The sequence below is a fragment of the Bos taurus genome, chromosome 18 (genome assembly GCF_002263795.3).
Source record: "Bos taurus isolate L1 Dominette 01449 registration number 42190680 breed Hereford chromosome 18, ARS-UCD2.0, whole genome shotgun sequence".
Taxonomy (NCBI): domain Eukaryota; kingdom Metazoa; phylum Chordata; class Mammalia; order Artiodactyla; family Bovidae; genus Bos; species Bos taurus.
The window spans coordinates 47,695,386-47,714,031 of record NC_037345.1 but is presented as its reverse complement, the minus strand read 5'-3'; the positions used below and the strand labels follow the sequence as shown (position 1 = coordinate 47,714,031).

General features: G+C 38.1%; 1 protein-coding gene and 1 pseudogene across 1 annotated transcript; both read right to left on the bottom strand.

Moving 5' to 3' along the window:
- Positions 1–53: 53 nt before the first annotated feature.
- Positions 54–9,346, bottom strand: LOC112442402 (zinc finger protein 383; the record flags this gene model as incomplete). Its single annotated transcript, XM_059877317.1, is given in 2 exon segments — positions 54–8,839; positions 8,842–9,346. Coding segments are annotated over 2 exon segments (708 nt in total), but the record flags the coding sequence as incomplete, so codon positions are not given.
- Positions 9,347–15,393: 6,047 nt separating this feature from the next.
- Positions 15,394–18,277, bottom strand: LOC101908181 (superkiller complex protein 8-like; annotated as a pseudogene).
- Between the last annotated feature and the right edge of the window lie 369 nt (positions 18,278–18,646).

Here is an 18,646-nt window from a genome sequence, read left to right as displayed (position 1 = left end):
CCTTGTCCATCACTATCTCCTGGAGTTTGCTTAAACTCATGTCCACTGGGTCAATGATGCTATCTATCCATCTCATCCTCTGCTGCCTTCTCCTTCTCTTGCCTTCAATCTTTCCCAGCCTCAGTGTCTTTTCCAATAAGTTGGCTCTTTGCATCAGCTGGCCAAAGGATTGGAGCTTCAGCTTCAGCATCAGACCTTCCAATAAATATTCAGGGTTCATTTCCTTTAGGATTGACTGGTTTATTCTCCTTGCAGTCCAAGGGACTCTCAAGAGTCTTCTCCAGTACTACAATTTGAAAGCATCAATTCTTCAGCACTCAGCCTTCTTTATGGTCCAACTCTCGTATCTGTACATGACTACTGGAAAAACCATAGCTTTGACCATATGGAACTTTGTCAGCAAAGTTATGTCTTTGCTTTTTAATATGGTGTCTAGGTCTGTCATAGCTTTCCTTCCAAGGAGCATCTTTTAATTTCATGGCTGCAGTCACTGTCCACAATGATTTTGAAACCCAAGAAAATAAAATCTAACAAATACTTTGGCTTATTTCTCTTCCTCCCCACACTTAGAATCCCCTAAAAAGTAGACAGGAAAAAAAAAATAACGTTTGTCCTAAGAGAAGTGAAAGGCAAAGGAGAAAAGGAAAGATATACCCATTTGAATGCAGAGTTCCAAAGAATAGCAAGGAGAGGTAAGAAAGACTTGCTCAGTGATCAATGCAAAGAAATAGAGGAAAACAACTGGGAAAGATTAGACATCTCTTCAAGAAAATTAGAGATACCAAGGGAACTTTTCATGTAAGGATGGGCACAATAAAGGACAGAAATGGTATGGACCTAACAGAAGCAGGAGATATTAAGAAGAGGTGGCAAGAATACACAGAAGAACTGTACAAAAAAGATCTCACAACCCAGATAATCACTATGGTGTGATCACTCACCTAGAGCCAGACATCCTGGAATGCGAAGTCAAGTGGGCCTTAGGAAGCATCATCACGAACAAAGCTAGTGGAGGTGATGGAATTCCAGCTGAGCTATTTCAAGTCCTAAAAGATGATGCTGTTAAAGTGCTGCACTCCATATGCTAGCAAATTTGGAAAACTCAGCAGTGGCCACAGGACTGGAAAAGGTCAGTTTTCATTCCAATCCCAAAGAAAGGCAATGCCAAAGAATACTCAAACTACCACACAATTGCACTCATCTCACATGCTAGCAAAGTAATGCTTAAAATTCTCCAAGCCAGGCTTCAACAGTACGTGAACCATGACCTTCCAAATGCTCAAGCTGGATTTAGAAAAGGCAGAAGAATCAGAGATCAAATTGCCAACATCTGCTGGATCATTGAAAAAGCAAGTGAGTTCCAGAAAAACATCTACTTCTGTTTTATTAACTATGCCAAAGCCTTTGACTGTGTGGATCACAACTGTGGGAAATTCTTCAAGAGATGGGACTACTAGACCACCTGACCTGCCTCCTGAGAAATCTGTACACAGGTCAAGAAGCAACAGTTAGAACTGGACATGGAACAACAGACTGGTTCTAAATCAGGAAAGGAGTATGTCAAGGCTGTATATTGTCACCCTGCTTATTTAACATATGCAGAGTACATCATGAGAAATGCTGGGTTGGATGAAGCACAAGCTGGAATCAAGATTGCTGGGGAAAATATCGATAACCTCAGATACACAGATGACACCAGCCTTATGGCAGAAAGTGAAGAACTAAAGAGCCTCTTGATGAAAGAGGAGAGTGAAAAGTTGACTTAAAACTCAACATTCAAAAAACTAAGATCATGGCATCTGGTCCCATCACTTCATGGCAAATAGATGGGGAAACAGTGGAAACAACAAGAGACTTTCTTTTCTTGGGCTCCGAAATCACTGCAGATGGTGAGTGCAATCATGAAATTAAAAGATGCTTGCTCCTTGAAAGAAAAGCTATGACCAACCCAGACAGCATATCAAAAAGCAGAAACATTACTTTGTCAAGAAAGGTCCATCTAGTCAAAGCTATGGTTTTTCCAGTAATCATGTACAGATGTGAGAGTTGGACTATAAAGAAAGCTGAGTGCCAAAGAATTGATGCTTTTGAACTGTGGTGTTGGAGAAGACTCTTGAGAGTCCCTTGGACTGCAAGGAGATCCAACCAGCCCATCCTAAAGGAAATCAGTCCATCCTAAAGGAAATCAGTCCATCCCAAAGGAATATTCATTGGAAGGACTGACGCTGACGCTGGAACTCCAAACTTTGGCCAGCTGATGCGAAGAACTAACTCATTGGAAAAGACCCTGATGCTGGGAAAGATTGAAGGCAGGAGGAGAAGGGGATAACAGAGGATAAGATGGTTCGATGGCATCACCGACTCAATGGACTTGAGTTTGAGTAAACTCCAGGAGTTGGTGATGGACAGGGAGGCCTGGCGTGCTGCAGTCCATGGGGTCACAAAGAGTTGGACACGACTGAGCAACTGAACTGAAGAGGGACCAGTTTTCCATTCAGTGGGATACATCCCTTGGAGGGCAGGGGCCAGTGTTTGATCACTTTTCGATAGGAAAGCCTGTCCTTCACTCAAATTCTTTGGTTGTAATTTCCTTTCCTCAAGAGATCCTGGAGGGAGTGTTTGGTACAGGTAGACTTTTATTTAGTGTTAATATGAGAGGAAGGAAAGAAGACCCACAAGTTTATCCCTTTATAAATGTTGCTTTTAAAGGATTTATGATTGTGCTGGGTCTTCATTGCTGCATGTGGGTTTTCTCAAGTTGCAGCAAGTGGGGGCTACTCTCTAGTTTTGATATGTGGGCTTCTCTTTCTGTGGAGCACGGGTTTTAGGCATGCTGGTTTCAGTATCTGCAGCAGGAGGACTCAGTAGGTGTGGCTTAGTTGCTCCACGGCATGTGGGATCTTCCCAGACCAGGGATTGAACCTGTGTCTCCTGCATTGGCAGGCGGATTCTTTACCACTGAGCCACCAAGGGAGCCTAAACTTTGTTCTTGACTTAAATTCATCACCATTTCTGATTCAAATCAGTGTTCTGATGTACATCACAGGGATAAACAGGGAAATAATGGCTGTGTATCAATTTGAATTCAGAAGAATTCTAGCCCTTGCTTTGCCATTTATTAGTTCTTTAATCTTAGTTTTTGGTTTTCTCAAAGTAAAATGGTGACAATAATGTCTACCTAAGTGAAATGCTTAATTCAGTTCCAGGAATTCAGTCCTTTTCCTCTAATGGATAGCTATTTTTAATAAGATATAGTATGGGGATAAAAATGTAGGTTCTAGATTCAAACCAGGATTTGAATCCTTGCCTTTCAATTTAAAATGTAATCTCAAGTCAATGATTTCACTTCTCTAATCCTCAGTTTTATCATGTGCAAAAATGGGGCTCATTATGAGGTTCAAATGAGATCCTGCCTATGCCCATTTTAACATATTGGGAGCACAGGAAAGGAATTGTAGGCTAGACGAGGGGCGTGGAACCTCAAGAGAGATTGGAGGTACCTTGAGAAAAGGGACAGAGCTCAAGGAGAGGCCCAGCAAGAGCAAAGAAGATGCCAGAGTATGAAGATGCTTAGAGGCTCAGTAGAAGATCTTGGGTGTAAGAATTATCAGAGTCTTCTGGGAGATGACAGAATCTAAGCAAAAGCTTGGAAGCCCAGGCGATCAGAAGCTTGGGAGCTTTGGGAAGAGACCCTGGAGTAGGAGTCAGATATCATGGGAGAGGTCTGGGAGTCCAAGATTTCTGGATATTGATTTTGCATCTTTTAACTTTACTGAATTCATTTATCAATTCTAAGGTGTTTTTTTTTTTTTTTTTGGTGGTGTCCTATATAATGCCTTACTATCTACAAAGAGGCACAGTTTTACTTCTCTTCCAACTTCTCACATTTTATTACTTTTTCCTGCTTAAATGCTCTGGCTGACTCCCAGTACTGTTTAATAAAAGTGGTGGGAGTAGACATCCTTGTCTTGTTTTGATCTTAACAGGAAAAGCTTTCAGTCTCTCACCATTGAGTACAATGTTAGCTGCAGGCTTCTGATACATATCCTTTATCATGTTGAGCTATGTCTCATCTATACCCACATTGTTTTTATCATAGATGTTGAATTTTGTCAAATGCTTTTCTTTTGCATCTACTGAGATGATCATATGATTTTTATTTTTCATGTTGTTAATGTGGTATATCACATCAATTGATTTGTGGATGTTGAACAATCCTCTCATTTTTGGAATAAATCTCACTTGATCATGGTGTATACTTTGAATGTATTATATTCCGTTTGCTAACATTTTGTTGAGGATTTCTACATATATGTCCATCAAGGATACTGACCTGTAATTTTCTTTTCTTGTAATGTCTTTGTCAGGTTTTGGTATCAAGGCAACACTGGCTTCATAAAATGAGTGTGAAAGTGTTCTCTCCTTTTCTATTTTTGAATTATTTGGGAAGGATTGGTGTTACTTCCTCTTTAAATGTTTAGTAGAGGAACTAAAGAGCCTATTGATAAAGGTGAAAGAGGAGAGTGAAAAAGCTGGCTTAAAACTCAGCATTCAAAAAACTAAGATGATGACATCTGGTTCCATCACTTCATGGCAAATAGATGGGCAAACAATGAAAATAAGTGACAGACTTATTTTCTCAGGCTCCAAAATCACTGCAGGCAGTGATTGCAGCCATGGAATTAAAAGACTCTTGCTTCTTGGAAGAAAAGTTATAACCAACCTAGACAGCATATTACAAAGCAGAGACATCATTTTGTCGACAAAGGTCTGTCTAGCCAAAGATATGGTTTTTCTAGTAGTCATGTACGTATGTGAGCTGCTGCTGCTGCTAAGTCGCTTCAGTCGTGTTCAACTCTGTGCAACCCCATAGATGGCAGCCCACCAGGCTCCTCTGTCCCTGAGATTCTCCAGGCAAGAATACTGGAGTGGGTTGCCATTTCCTCCTCCAATGCATGCATGCATGCTAAATCACTTCAGTCATGTCCGACTCTGTGCAACCCTATGGACAGCAGCCCACCAGGCTCCTCTGTCCATGGGATTCTCTAGGCAAGAATACTGGAGTGGGTTGCCATTTCCTTCTCCAACATATGTGACAGTCTGGACCATAATGAAGGCTGAGTGCTGAAGAGTTGATGCTTTTGAACTGTGGTACTGCAGAAGACCCTTGAGAGTCCCTTGGGCTACAAGACCAAACCAGTCAATCCTAAAGGAAATAAATCCTGAATATTCATTGGAAGGACTGATGCTGAAGCTGAAGCTCCAATCCTTTGGCCACCTGATGCAAAGAGCTGATTCACTGGAAAAGACCCTGATGCTGGGAAAGATTGAGGGCAGGAGGAGAAAGGGGTGACAGAGGATGATAGTTGGATGGCATCATCGACTCAATGAACCTGAGTCTGAGCAAAACTCAAGAGATAATGAAGGACAGGAAAGGCTGGTGTGCTACAGTTCATGGGGTTGCAAAGAGTTGGAAGCGACTGAGTGACTTAACAACAACAATATATAATAATACATGTATTATATACTATGTATATAGTAACTTGGAGAAGTACCATGCTGAGCTATTGCAGGCTTATTTTATTACAGAATTCAAGTTATTCTGTCTTGTATTATGTTTAATTATAAAACCTAAACATGGAGATGGTGAAGAACAGGGAAGTCTGGCGTGCTGCAGTCCATGGGGTCGCAAAGAGTCAGACACTACTGAGTGACTGAACAACAACAAAACATGTATGGGACAATGATGTTAACCATCAGATGAATTCAGTGAATAACTGAATAGGACAGTGGATTCCCCAACTGCAACAAGTGGTTAGAGAGGTATAGGTTATAAGGGACAATCACACTGACATCATAGATGGTGGGCTGACAATGCATAACTTGTAATTTCCATGAATCATTCTTATTTGACAGATAACAATGCTTTTATATGGCTGAATACCAACTATGCAAAAATACACAATATTTTATCAAAACCAATATAATTTTCTGTTGGCACTTCTTTGACATTGCCCCCCCAAAAAAGTGGAAGGTATTTCAAAGGACTAATTTCTGACATTTATCTGGTTGGAAGTGCTTGAAAGTAGGTATCCTGATTTTAAAAATGGTCAGGTAGGTGTGTTGATGGGGTGGGAGAGAGGTTCCTTTTAGTATTAATATTAGGAAAAACAAATGAATCTAGATCAAAGATCAGGAAACTTGTTCTTAAAGGTCAAGAGTAAATATTTTAGGTTTACGGGGCATACATTTTCTGTTACAGCTTTAGATAATATGTAAGTGAATGAATATGGCTGTGTTCCAATAAAACTTTAGAAAATAGGTGACTGGCCCACAGGGCAATCATTTGCTAACCTCTAACATTAGAAAGGACCAGACTGGAGACATACACATACTACCATGTATAAAACAGATAGCTTAGTGGAAATCTGCAGTACAGCACAGGGAGCTTAGCTCAGTAATCTGTGATGACCTAGACGGGTGTGATGGTGGCGGGGTGAAAGAGAGGTCCAGAGGGAGGGGATACATGTATACACAGAGCTGATTCACTTTGCTGTATAGCAGAACCACAACACTGCAAAGGAATTATCCTCTAATTATAAACAAATAAATAGAAAGTATTAGATCAACTGCTTCAAGTTGGATCAAATCATTCAAGATTTAAAATCAAACAAGAATAGTTAAGTTTTGAATATTCTAGATAAATGATTTTTAATTACATAATGCTTTTGGTAGATTCTCAGTTTTAGTTGGCACGTAATATATTTGGATATTCTATGCTCAATTTCATAAGGAAACCTCATTTAGCTTTTGACTTTTTAGGACTTATTATTCTAATAGATTTGTTATAATTATGTAATCCATACAGCAATGAACTAGAAAGACTGTTAGAAATCATTTCCTTCTTTAAGTCCTACCTGACTATGTGCCACAGTGCTGCCTTTTAAAAAAGAGTTGTTTTCCTTTGATTCTTTTTTCTTCCATATTTATGGCTAAATCCCCTTTCTTACTAACAATGCTACAATGTAACATTTATAATTTTTCTTGACCAGATTCACCAACGTTTATCTGATGTTAACATTTTTAATAGAAAATTTTTAAGTTAAAAAACAGTTTCAAGATTGCTGTTACATTTCTAAATTATTAAACTATGTTTTTAGCTGTATTAATTGCTTTTCACAGAAAAAAACCCACACTTTTATTAGAGTATCATTTTGGTTAATAATCAATAAACTGTAATAATTTTAGATGTATTGATTGCTTCCTATAAGTTTCCAGGTCACTCAGTGGTAAACAACCTGCCTGCCAATGCAAGATACTTGATCCCTGGGTAGAGAAGATCCCCTGGAGAAGGAAAAGGTAACCTGCTCCAGTATTCTTACTTGGGAAATCCCATGGACAGAGAAGCCTGGTGGGCTACAGTCCATGAGGTCGCAAGAGTCAGACATGACTTATCAACTAAACACACACACACACCACACCCTTACTGAATAAATATTATCTTAAAAGATAGCTTTCCATGCTTTTTATACTCCAATAACAGCACTGCCCCATCTATCGGGTCGCACAGAGTCGGACACGACTGAAGCAACTTAGCAGCAGCAGCAGCAGCAATGTAGGTACTACTATAATCACTTACAAAAGACTACCACAGGGATAGATATCTTGCACAGAGGCTCTAAAAATCAAATGGCAATCAGGATGGTCTTTTTCAGATTTGTTAGGTCAACAAGGATTTTCTTTGGCATTATTTTTTTTCAAATGTAACAAGAATTGACTAGGGCGGATGAGATGGCTGGATGGCATCACTGACTCGATGGACGTGAGTCTCAGTGAACTCCGGGAGTTGGTGATGGACAGGGAGACCTGGCGTGCTGCGATTCATGGGGTCGCAAAGAGTCGGACACGACTGAGCGACTGATCTGATCTGATCTGATAGAGCTTTTATAAACAGAGCATGCAAAACAAGGGCATTTCTACATTCTCTGAATCATTCTCCATTATAAATATTCTGGGAATCCATAAATAGAGAAATGCTAGTAAAGGCCTTCTGAGTTACAAAAACATAAACTGTAAATTTCTCAATTTGAACATTTGGGTCATAACTAAAAAATCTGAAACATTATTTACATTCTGAGGGCTTCTCACCAGTATAAATTATTTAATGCCTTAAGAATTGAACCATATCTAAAAGCTTTCCCATGTTCTTTTCATTCAAAATTTTTCTCAGTGTTATAAATACAGTGACTTACTATACATTCTCCACTGCATATATATGCTTTTCCACAGTCCTTACATTTGTAATGTTTCTCTCCAGTATGAATTTTCTGATACACTTTAAGGCTTGAGCTAAGCCTAAATGATTTTCCACATTTGTTACATTCTAAAGGTCTCTCACCACTGTGAATACTCTGAGATCGAGTAAGTCGTTCATACACACTACAGGCTTCCCACATGCCTTACATTTATAGGGTTTCCTTTCAGTATGAAATCTACATTGTATAATTAGTTGATGTCCACTACTCACACTCTTTACATTGATGGGGTTTCTCACCAGTGTGAATTCTGTGATGCATTCTAAGGCTTTCAACGTGACTAAAGGCCTTCCAACATTCTTTACACGGATATGGTTTCTCTTAAGTATGAATTCTCTTATGCCTAACAAGGTTTGAGGGGTGATTAAAGGACTTTCCACATTCTTTACATTCATAGGATTTCTCATCAGTATGAATTATGTGATGCATTCTTAGCCTTCTAATAAAGGCCTTCCCACATTCTTCACATTTACAGGGTTTCTCACCAGTATGAATTCTCTCATGTTGAATAAGTGCTGAAGCTGACTAAAGGCCTTCCCACATTCACGACATTCATAGGGTTTTATACCAATATGCATTTGCTGATGTGGAATGAGTTGATAGCCATAACTAAATGTCATCCCACATTCCTTACACTCATAGGGCTTCTCCCCAGAATGAATTCTCTCATGTTGAACAAGATGTGAGGCACGACTAAAGGCCTTTCCACATTCCTTACATTTGTAGGGTTTCTCCCCAGTATGAATTCTATGATGTTCCCTAAGACCTATACTAAGACTGAAGGTCATCCCACATTCATGGCATTCATAGGGTTTTTCACCACTATGAATTAGCTGATGTTGCAGAAAGTTGGATGAACCACTAAAGGCCTTTCCACACTGCTTACGTTCATAGGGTTTCTCACCAGTATAAATTCTTCTCTGATGTATTATAAGGTCTGTGTGTCGACTAAAGGCCTTACCACATTTGTCACATTCATAGGGTTTCTCACCAGTATGAATTTTCTGACTCACAGTAAGAGATGAAGGTTTTTAATAAATATGTACATTTTCACAGCTGATTATTTCATATCTTGAATTCAAATCTAAAAGAGAAAAACATTTTCCTTGGCAAAGAACAGTGAATATTCTACACTACATTCTTTTAAATTAAAAATATCACTTATCAGAGTAAATTACTTTAGATAACTCTAAAATCAGCTATACATTGTGTAATATTAATGACAGTTTCCATAACTCATTTATCATACTTTACTAGAGTGATTTAATATACTCTTTCTTGTATCATTTTATAACAAAGACTTACAGAGGTGTTACTGGCCAAAACTGTGAAAACAGCAGCATAAAAATGATTGTGATAGAACGTAAAATATGATAAAAGGCAATGAGAGATTTCCCTGGTGGCTAAGACTCTGGGCTCCTAATGCAGGGGGCAAGGGTTTGATCATTGGTCAGGGAACTAGATGCCATATGGCACAACTCATGCCCAGTGCAGCCAAATAAATAAATAAATACATATTAAAACCCAGCAAATAAAAAAAAAAGCAATGAGTCCATAATGATACAAGAGAAAATAAATTAAAAAAACCATTTTCACATTAAATAACTCCTTAACTGAATATGTTCTAGTACCATCATGGTGATGTAAACCCTTTCAAGATCATCTCCCTCTCTGACTGATATCAACTAAAAATGCTTAACAAAATAAAAAAATCGAACACTTGAGGTCTGTAAATTAAATGGAAAAGGAGTGTGGAGGAAAGTAAAAACCTTAAAAAATGACCTCCACTAGACTGTTCCTTGCCACTTTCTCTATCACTCATAGCTTTGCAATATGGGTTGGCCTCAAGTACACTGGGGCAAAACTGAGTTACAAAGAAACCCCAACATATTTCCTACTACAAGAATCGCAGTAAGGAATACTACCAAAGAGGACAGTGAGGGAGGAAGCCTAGAAAGGAAACGCTGAGAGAAGGTTCCCTAATATGGGGAGGAAACATGTACAAATCTTAACCTAAACATGAATCGTGTATGCATGAAAAGGACACAAACCAGTATAGCTAAGCCCAGAACCAGAGAATTATACTACTGCCCCAAAACAGCAGGACATAACATGTAGCCTAAATTTTATTGCTTCAATTACTTGCTAAAATAAAAGTATCAACATGTAAACATTTCAACACAACACAGCACTCACAATGTCCAAAAAACAACTTAAAAATTATTAATTGTAAAAAGAACAACAACAAAAATGTGATCCCCTCTCAAGGTAAAAGATAAATCACAGATGCTGAGACAACACAGAAAAAAAGAAACCACATAAAGGAGAACATTACAACTATAGAACTACAATAAGTAACTTCTAAAATGCTGGGGAGAATGGATACATGTATATGTATGGCTGAGTCCCTTTGCTCAGCCAGGGCAAAACTACCACAACATTGTTGAAACTACCACAACGTTGTTAATTGGCTATACTTCAATACAAAATAAAAAGTTTAACGTTTGAGAAAAAAAAAATGCTGGAGAGCTTACGGCAGAATGGAAATGACAGAGGAAAAAGTAAACATGACAGATGTATAGAAGTTATCGCGGTAATATATGTAAAGATGCAAATAGAATCTGAAAAGGAAAGGAGACAGATTGAGGCAAAAAACTGATTGAAAAAAAATTACTACAGGAAGTTATTTACACTGATAGAATCTTTAGGAATGAAAGATGGCAACATGAAAGTTAAATATCTAGGTAAATATATTAAGGTCATTTATTCCCTTAAGTTATTTCAGATATATTTGACTGGAAAGCAAAGCTTTTAACAGTCTGGTGGTGTTTTCAATATATGTAAATGTGATAAACATGACAATTATAATATAAAGCAAAAGGTAAGTATAAACGTATTGAAGCTACAGGTTTTTTCATTTTACAAGAAATGCTACAATATTTGAAAAAATAGACTGTGTAAGCTTAGGTATATTTTATACTGTAACCCCCATAACATACACTAAAAACAAATATTCAAAGAGAAATAGTCAAAATGCCAAGAGAAAAACTAAAATGAATACTAAAGAAATATTTCAGTACTCCGGTACAAAGCAGGAAATGGAAACAGAAGACCTAAAACAAAGGAAGACAGGACATTAGGAAGAGTGAACTATAAAGATACAGCCCCTCGTTCTCCCCAAGAGATACTGAATCAGCAGGATTACATGTACCAAAATATCTTTACTCTAAAAACTAGTTAAGGGGCTCTAGCACTCAGATAAATTATAAACAAAAGAAAAGACAGCCAAGAAGTTTGCTTGTTTACAGTTTGCTTGCCCAAGGCCCTCTTGCCACCCAGTATACTGAGGTGTCATGGGAAGAATATGTGCCATGCTTAGTTGTTCAGTCATGTCCTACTTTTTGTGACCCTATGGATAGCATCCCACCAGGCTCCTCTGTCCATGGGATTTCCCAGGCAAGAATACTGGAGTGGGTTGCCATTTCCTCCTTCAGGGAGTCTTCCCGATCCAGGAATTGAACCCGAGTCTGTTGCATCTCCTGCATTAGCAGGTGGATGCTTTACCAACTGAGCCACCTGGGAAGCCCACCTACTCCTAATTTCTGGCTCCTTCCTCAGGACAGGAAAAACGTGGAACTTGTGTCCAACATTCTGCCTTCTCTGGGGGCTGCCCAAGGAACTGGTTTTTGTCTTATCTGGCTTGGTTTGCCAGTGGGAATGGTGGCATAGTTTGTGCATCACATTGGAGGCCACTGAAAACCCAGTTGAGTACTGCAGCATGTTAGGGCGGCAAAGAATATGCATTTCCATGGGCAGGCACCACGAGGAGCAAAAGATCAAGGGTAGAGGAATACAAGAGAAACTAAAAGGTCCTCAGAAGAAACAGGAAATTAAGATGTCAGAAGCATCCATTTATACTAAAATAAAAGCATACACACAACCCGAAAGAAGATGCATCCCAAGAAAAGGTGATTGACAGGTTCCAGGACCCCTGGTTGGGCTTACTGGTGAAGGTAGTAGGGCAGTCTGTAGAGACTGCGAGAAGTGGCTGTTTCCACAAAGCCAAAATCTCAGTGAAAAATCACAAGGGATACAGAGAAACAGGGAAATCAAAGGACCAATACAAAGTGCCAGAAACCAACTCTAAAGAAGAGCAGACATATGCAGTTCCTGAAAAAGAATTTTAAAATTATGGTTTAAAGAGTCTTCCCTGGTGCCTCAGTGGTCAAGAATCTGCCTGCCAATGCAAGACGCTGGTTCAATCCCTGGGTCAGGAAGTTCCCCTGGAGAAGGAAATGGCAACCTACTCCAGTATTCTTGCCTGGAGAATCCCATGGACAGAGGAGCCTGGCAGGCTACAGTCCATAGGGTCACAAAGAGTCACACAACTAAGCAACTGAGCAACAGAATTTGGGATAGTGTTGCCATCTTAACAGTATTAAGTGTTCTGAATTTTCTGATATGCTATAAGACCTGAAAGAACATAAATCAGAATTAGAAAAACTCAGAAATGAAGTGATAGAGCTCAGGAACATAGTAGAGATAAAAGAAAAAATAATTTCAGAATATTAACCTAGAAAGAAATAAGAAAAACTCCAATATATTAATATTAGGACAAAAATTTTTAATAAAAAATTTCAAATATGTAAAAAGTATATGAGAAAGTAAATAAACTAATAACTTTATATTTATTTTATCTAGACTTCTAAGTCTCATAAATAATAAGATTTTTGAAATAATGTATTAAAATATATAAATATATTAAAATTTTAATTAGATCATGGCTCTTAAATAATCTTAGAAAACAATTTTAATTCTTCTTAATAACACCTTAAGTTACCTGAACTGCCATAATATATTGACTTCATGTTTTGTTAGTTAACCCTCAATAACTCTATTCCGATCTGCCACATACTCCTTAACACACAACGTTCATGTTCATCTTCAGGCCTTTTTATGTGTTGTTTATTCTTCTTGTAATGGACTTCCTCATATACTCAAATGCCTCGGGCCCTTACTCTCCATGTCTCAGCTCAAATATCACTTCCTCAGAGAAGGGTTCCTGACCATCTTACCTCATTATCTAAATTTGCCTTATCCTTGGTAGTCTCCTTCAAACTATGTTTCACTATGTGATGCCATTTATCTACTTATTTGTTATTTATCTACTATTTGTCTTCCCCAATATAATACAAACTCCATTTATTAACCAGATATAGTAATAAATATATTTTTAGTTAATGAAGCCATATTACAAATCTAAGTGCCCCAGAGGTTGTAGAAAACATTTGAGTCCAAAATACATATTAAAAGGTGCATAAGGGGACTTCCCTGCTGGTCCAGTGGCTAAGACTCCATGCTCTGAACGCAACGGACCCAGGTTCAATCCCTGGTCAGGGAACTGGACTCCACATGCAGAAGAGTTCACATGCCTCAACTAAAGATGCAACTAAAAAAAGACCCTTCATGCCAGAACTAAGACCTGGTGCAGCCAAATAAATAAATAAATAAGAAGTGCATGAAGAAGAAGGACAGTGCCCATCACTGAACTGGGAGGAAAATGTAAGAATAACAACAAAGGGAGTGGTTAATGAAATAAAGATAAAATTCACGGGGTAGTTCATGCAGAGCATTTATTTCCACTTTAGATCAAAGGTATTTTCTCCAACATGAATGAAGCTTTCCAAGCCAATATTTCAAATGTGTGTCTCTTTGACAACTGGGCTTTTACTTACATGGATGTGGCCCCATAATTTGACTTGCTTATACTGACCTGCACACCATCTTCTTGTTTCTTCTCTCACAACCATCCATGGCTCTTTTCCTTGTTCCAATAATGTAATCACATCTGGCTTAGAAATGGAATGTCCTGCTTACAAAGAAAAAAATGGCACATAATGTAGAAGAAAACATCGCTCAGTTAAAAGGTCAAAATAACATTGAATAAGATTTTCTAGAAGAGACGGTAAGGGAATGAAATACAAGAAATCAGGAAGGGTCAGTTTAAGATATATATATATATATATATGAATACATACATATAGACTCACATATCCTCTTTTTACTGAACGCATGTATTAATACCTTAGTTGAAAATACAGATCCTGGAACCTTAGTTCACTTCCTGCTTTTGCACCTTCCAGTTGCATCTGACCTTGGGAAAGTCACTTAAACCCATTGTGCCTCAGTACTCACTTATAAAATGGGAATAGTAAGGAGGAAAAAATAAGTTGATATGTATATGTATGTAAAATGCTTAGAGCCTTGCCTATTAAATACTTAGCACAATGTTAGCTATTAACACCATTATAGATATTGTTGTTTTACAAAGAGTACACAAGAAGACCTATCTGTAGGATATTAAATCCATTTAAAATGCAATGTTCATTGATTATAACTTTCAACGGCAAAACAGAAAAAATTTCTCCAAAATAGAATGCATGTTCTTCAGTTTTCAATGAATTCCATTTATCTAACCCACTGCTATATAAATTGTAGGGGTTCTTTTAGAGCAAGCAGAGCAATTTAGCACCCTGTGTCCGGACAATCTCTCTGCAAGGGGATCAGATAATAAAATGGAACATCTATAGAAATTCCGAGCATAAACAAATAGGAAATTTGGATTCTTTGACAATGATATATAACAAATGCCAAAGATTTCTAAACCACACCCTATTCATAAAGGAAGAAAGGCAACTGTAATTAAGAACAGAGGAGGTATGAATGTAACTGAAGGAGAGGGAGGATAAAGATATTTAATGCAGATGTGATTTCCAACCTGACAAAGCTGAAACCACTTTCTTGGTAAAAAAGAATAAGAAAGTGTTAACTAGTTTCCTAAAGGCAGCCCTAAAAATTACAGTGGAAAAAAATACGTATCTTAAAGAGCAGATTCTAAATTATTCTAAATCACTTGAGGCTGATAAACATACCCAGTGAGACCAAGTTATCATAGTTCTCCATCATCACATCCTGGTACAAGTTCTTCTGAACAGGGTTGAGACATTCCCACTCCTGCTGGGAGAAGTGTATGGCCACATCCCTGAATGTCGATGTCTGAAACAGCAAACCTATGTATTAATGGGGAAATGAAAGGAATATTTTGAACACAGAAGGAGAGAAGATAAGGATTGTACTGTAGGAAGAGAGGAATATGGCAAGTCACACTAAAAATCTATAATATGTGAGGGGACTGAAGCAGAATATATAGGTATTTTTGAAGAAGCTTACTGAAATAGACAAAATTTCCTGGCTTGTTCTTAAGTATCTGAACCATTTAACAACAGATAAAATAATAACATTTGTTTATTAAATAGTGAACATGAGGATAATGCCTGATTGGTATCTGTCACGTAAATTCTCAGTAAACGTGAGCTGTCAAGGAAAATTTTTGCCTTTTAAAGAAGCGAAAATTTAATCAGTTATTTTTTTTAATGCAGTATAAAGTCCCAATTTAGAAAATACAGTTTATATAAAATTGAGAATTTCCTCAATTATTAAATGCTTCACTATGTCAGATCTTATAGTTTTTAAAAAAATAAATCCACCTAATTTTTGGCACATTAGATCTTATGTATACATCAGATTTAAGTGAACAACATTTAGGAGGCACAGCATTTGTAAGGTCTTCTCCGATCCTATGATTCTGTATTCACTTACTACTTATGATGATACATTTTCTTTTTACTGCCATCTAACGTCTATCACTGAACACTTGGCTTGTGCTGAGTGATTACTTAGGCTACCAATAATCATCTTCTGGTATTTATGCCCTTATGTACTCTCCTTCACATGTGTATGAGCTGAATTGAGTGACTTGTTTTTAATAAACACAATATGATTAAAGTGGTGAAATGTTATTTGTGATGGCAGATTGCAGACTAAGACTTTCATGTTGTTTGCCTCTTTTGATGTCTCACTTGCTCAACCAGGGGTGGCCTCCAATTCTCCCATCAGAAACTGGATCTTGGAACCATCTGAGTGAGCTCAGAAGAGGATACACCCAATATTGGCCTTAAGAAGACTGCAACTCTACCCAACAACTTAATAGCCTTGCAAGAGAACTAGTGTAAAGAGAACTAGAGCCAAACTAAGCCATGTCCAGATTTCTCAACCAGTGAAATCATGAGATAAACGTTTACTGCTTTAAGCTACTAAGTGTCAGAGTAATATGTTATGCAACAGTAGATAACTAATAGGCAGAGTTAAAGAATATTGAGGAAGGATGTTGAAATATGTCATCCAAATTTAGTATGTTCCATTCAACAACAGAATAGTCTTGATATTTACCTTTCAGGGATTTCCTGCCAAGATCCATGACCTCCAAGTTTGCAAATCTCAATCATGTATATACACTAATTCACATAAACTATGAGATACTACTATTCACTGAGATTTAAGTTATTCAATACCAAATTTCTGTCTTATCTTCCAAATTTCTGGAATCTTACATCTGGAAAATTACAAAGACAAATCTTTAATGGACTTATCTCCTTCACTCCTTCAACACTGCCCTTGATAGAAAAATGGGCATGTAAGACATGTTGGGTACTTTCTTAGTAATAACGTTAACACTAGTTTTTTTTGTTTTTTTGGGGTTTTTTTTTGCATTAAGAACACTTTATGTTAAAGTATGAATGGCATTTACAATAAAACATGAAAAGATTTATATGTATCTACAAAAGTTTTTGCTACAATAAATGCTATTTCTTTTAAACAAGCCAGAAAGGTAAGGGATGTCATGCTCAATCTATACATTCCCTTTGTAGCATTAGTCTGGAAGACTTTGACTTTTAAATTAGACAATCATATTGTGAATTTCCTGGTCGTTTCTCTAACAGACACAATTTTTGAGCCATTTCCATTGTATTTACTCCCCAGACTTGATCCTGATGATCAAAGAAGGTGTGAACACAAGTCCTCATTCCAACATCCCAAACTTTTACACTTTTGTCAGATCAACTGGAAACCAAGTGTGTGTCACCAGGATAAAATGCAACGTTCAGCACCCAGGATGCAGGGACACTCAATGTGCCAGCCAAGCTGGCGTGTTGTACGTCACAGATCTTGACGAAGCCATCATCCAAAGCAATTACAAGGATCTGTGACTCCAGGGAAAAAGTCAAGGAGCGAATGGGCATATCATGACCTTCTAGCATATGCAGAAGTTTCCCAGTTGTGATATCAAAAATACTGATGATTCCACCTATGGCTCTACTGGCCAGAAACTTCCCATCAGGACAATATGCAATACTAAGAATGAATTTTCCTCTTATGTCCAAAGAATACTCATTTTTCCCACTTTCCACATCAAAAATGTTCACTTTCCCCACATGAGTTCTTGTGGACAGATTCTGGGAATCGGGAGAAAAGGCCAAAGTCCATGCATCCACAGGTCCTGCATCTACAGACTTTATTTATTTGCTCTTTTCCAACTGCCAGAGAAGAATATGAGCATCAAGAGAATGGGATGCAGCAATGGGTAGGGTGTGGCTAAAGTCCACAAAAAACACACTCAGCTGAGGGCTCTCCAGATTCCACTGTAGGTGTAGTTTCTCATCACGCCATTTCCAGACCTTCACTTGGTCATCCAGGGATCCTATGACCACTGTCTTAGAGTCTTCTTTGTTTGACCCTCAGGCAACTGATCAGATGGCATCATCATGGGTGTGCTCTTGTCTGAAGAGAACACTGTACTGGTTGGTCATTTCTTTAACCAAGGAGGAAGGGTTAAAGGCCAAACAGCTTACCTCACTGCCCGGCTGCACTGCCCTGCAGCTCATCTGACACCCAGCTTTGCATGACAGCAACACCAACACTAATTAGTTTAGACTGAGGCACATTGAGAGGATGCTGGGTAATTATGTATCACATTTCACTAGAACAAAAGCTGGGAGGCAGCTTATCTGAGGAACCTCTTTGGGTAGTAAACTTTAGAAAAATTAATGAAAATACTCAAATGATCTAAAAAATACACATATTCCAAGAAGGAGAGAAACATCAACTTACATGAACAATGGTTTTAGACCTGCAAGACTGGATTAGTCCTCAAGGTTCCTCTAACAGAAAAGCACATGTCCAGAAAGCCAGAGCTGGTGGAAGAGAAAGACCTTGAGATCAGTTTGGTGTTCCCAACAGAACATAAGTTAATAACATTATAATCTTCCATTCCAGGTTCCAAACTATTTACCATCACACATGATTTGGGTAGCTTAGGATTCTAGATAAACCCACTTCTTCTGCCAAATCCCAGGAACAAAGTCATAGCACAGAGGCGTTTCTGCCAGACCCAGATATGTCAGCAGGAAGTTTTCTGGCACTGTATCATTTTG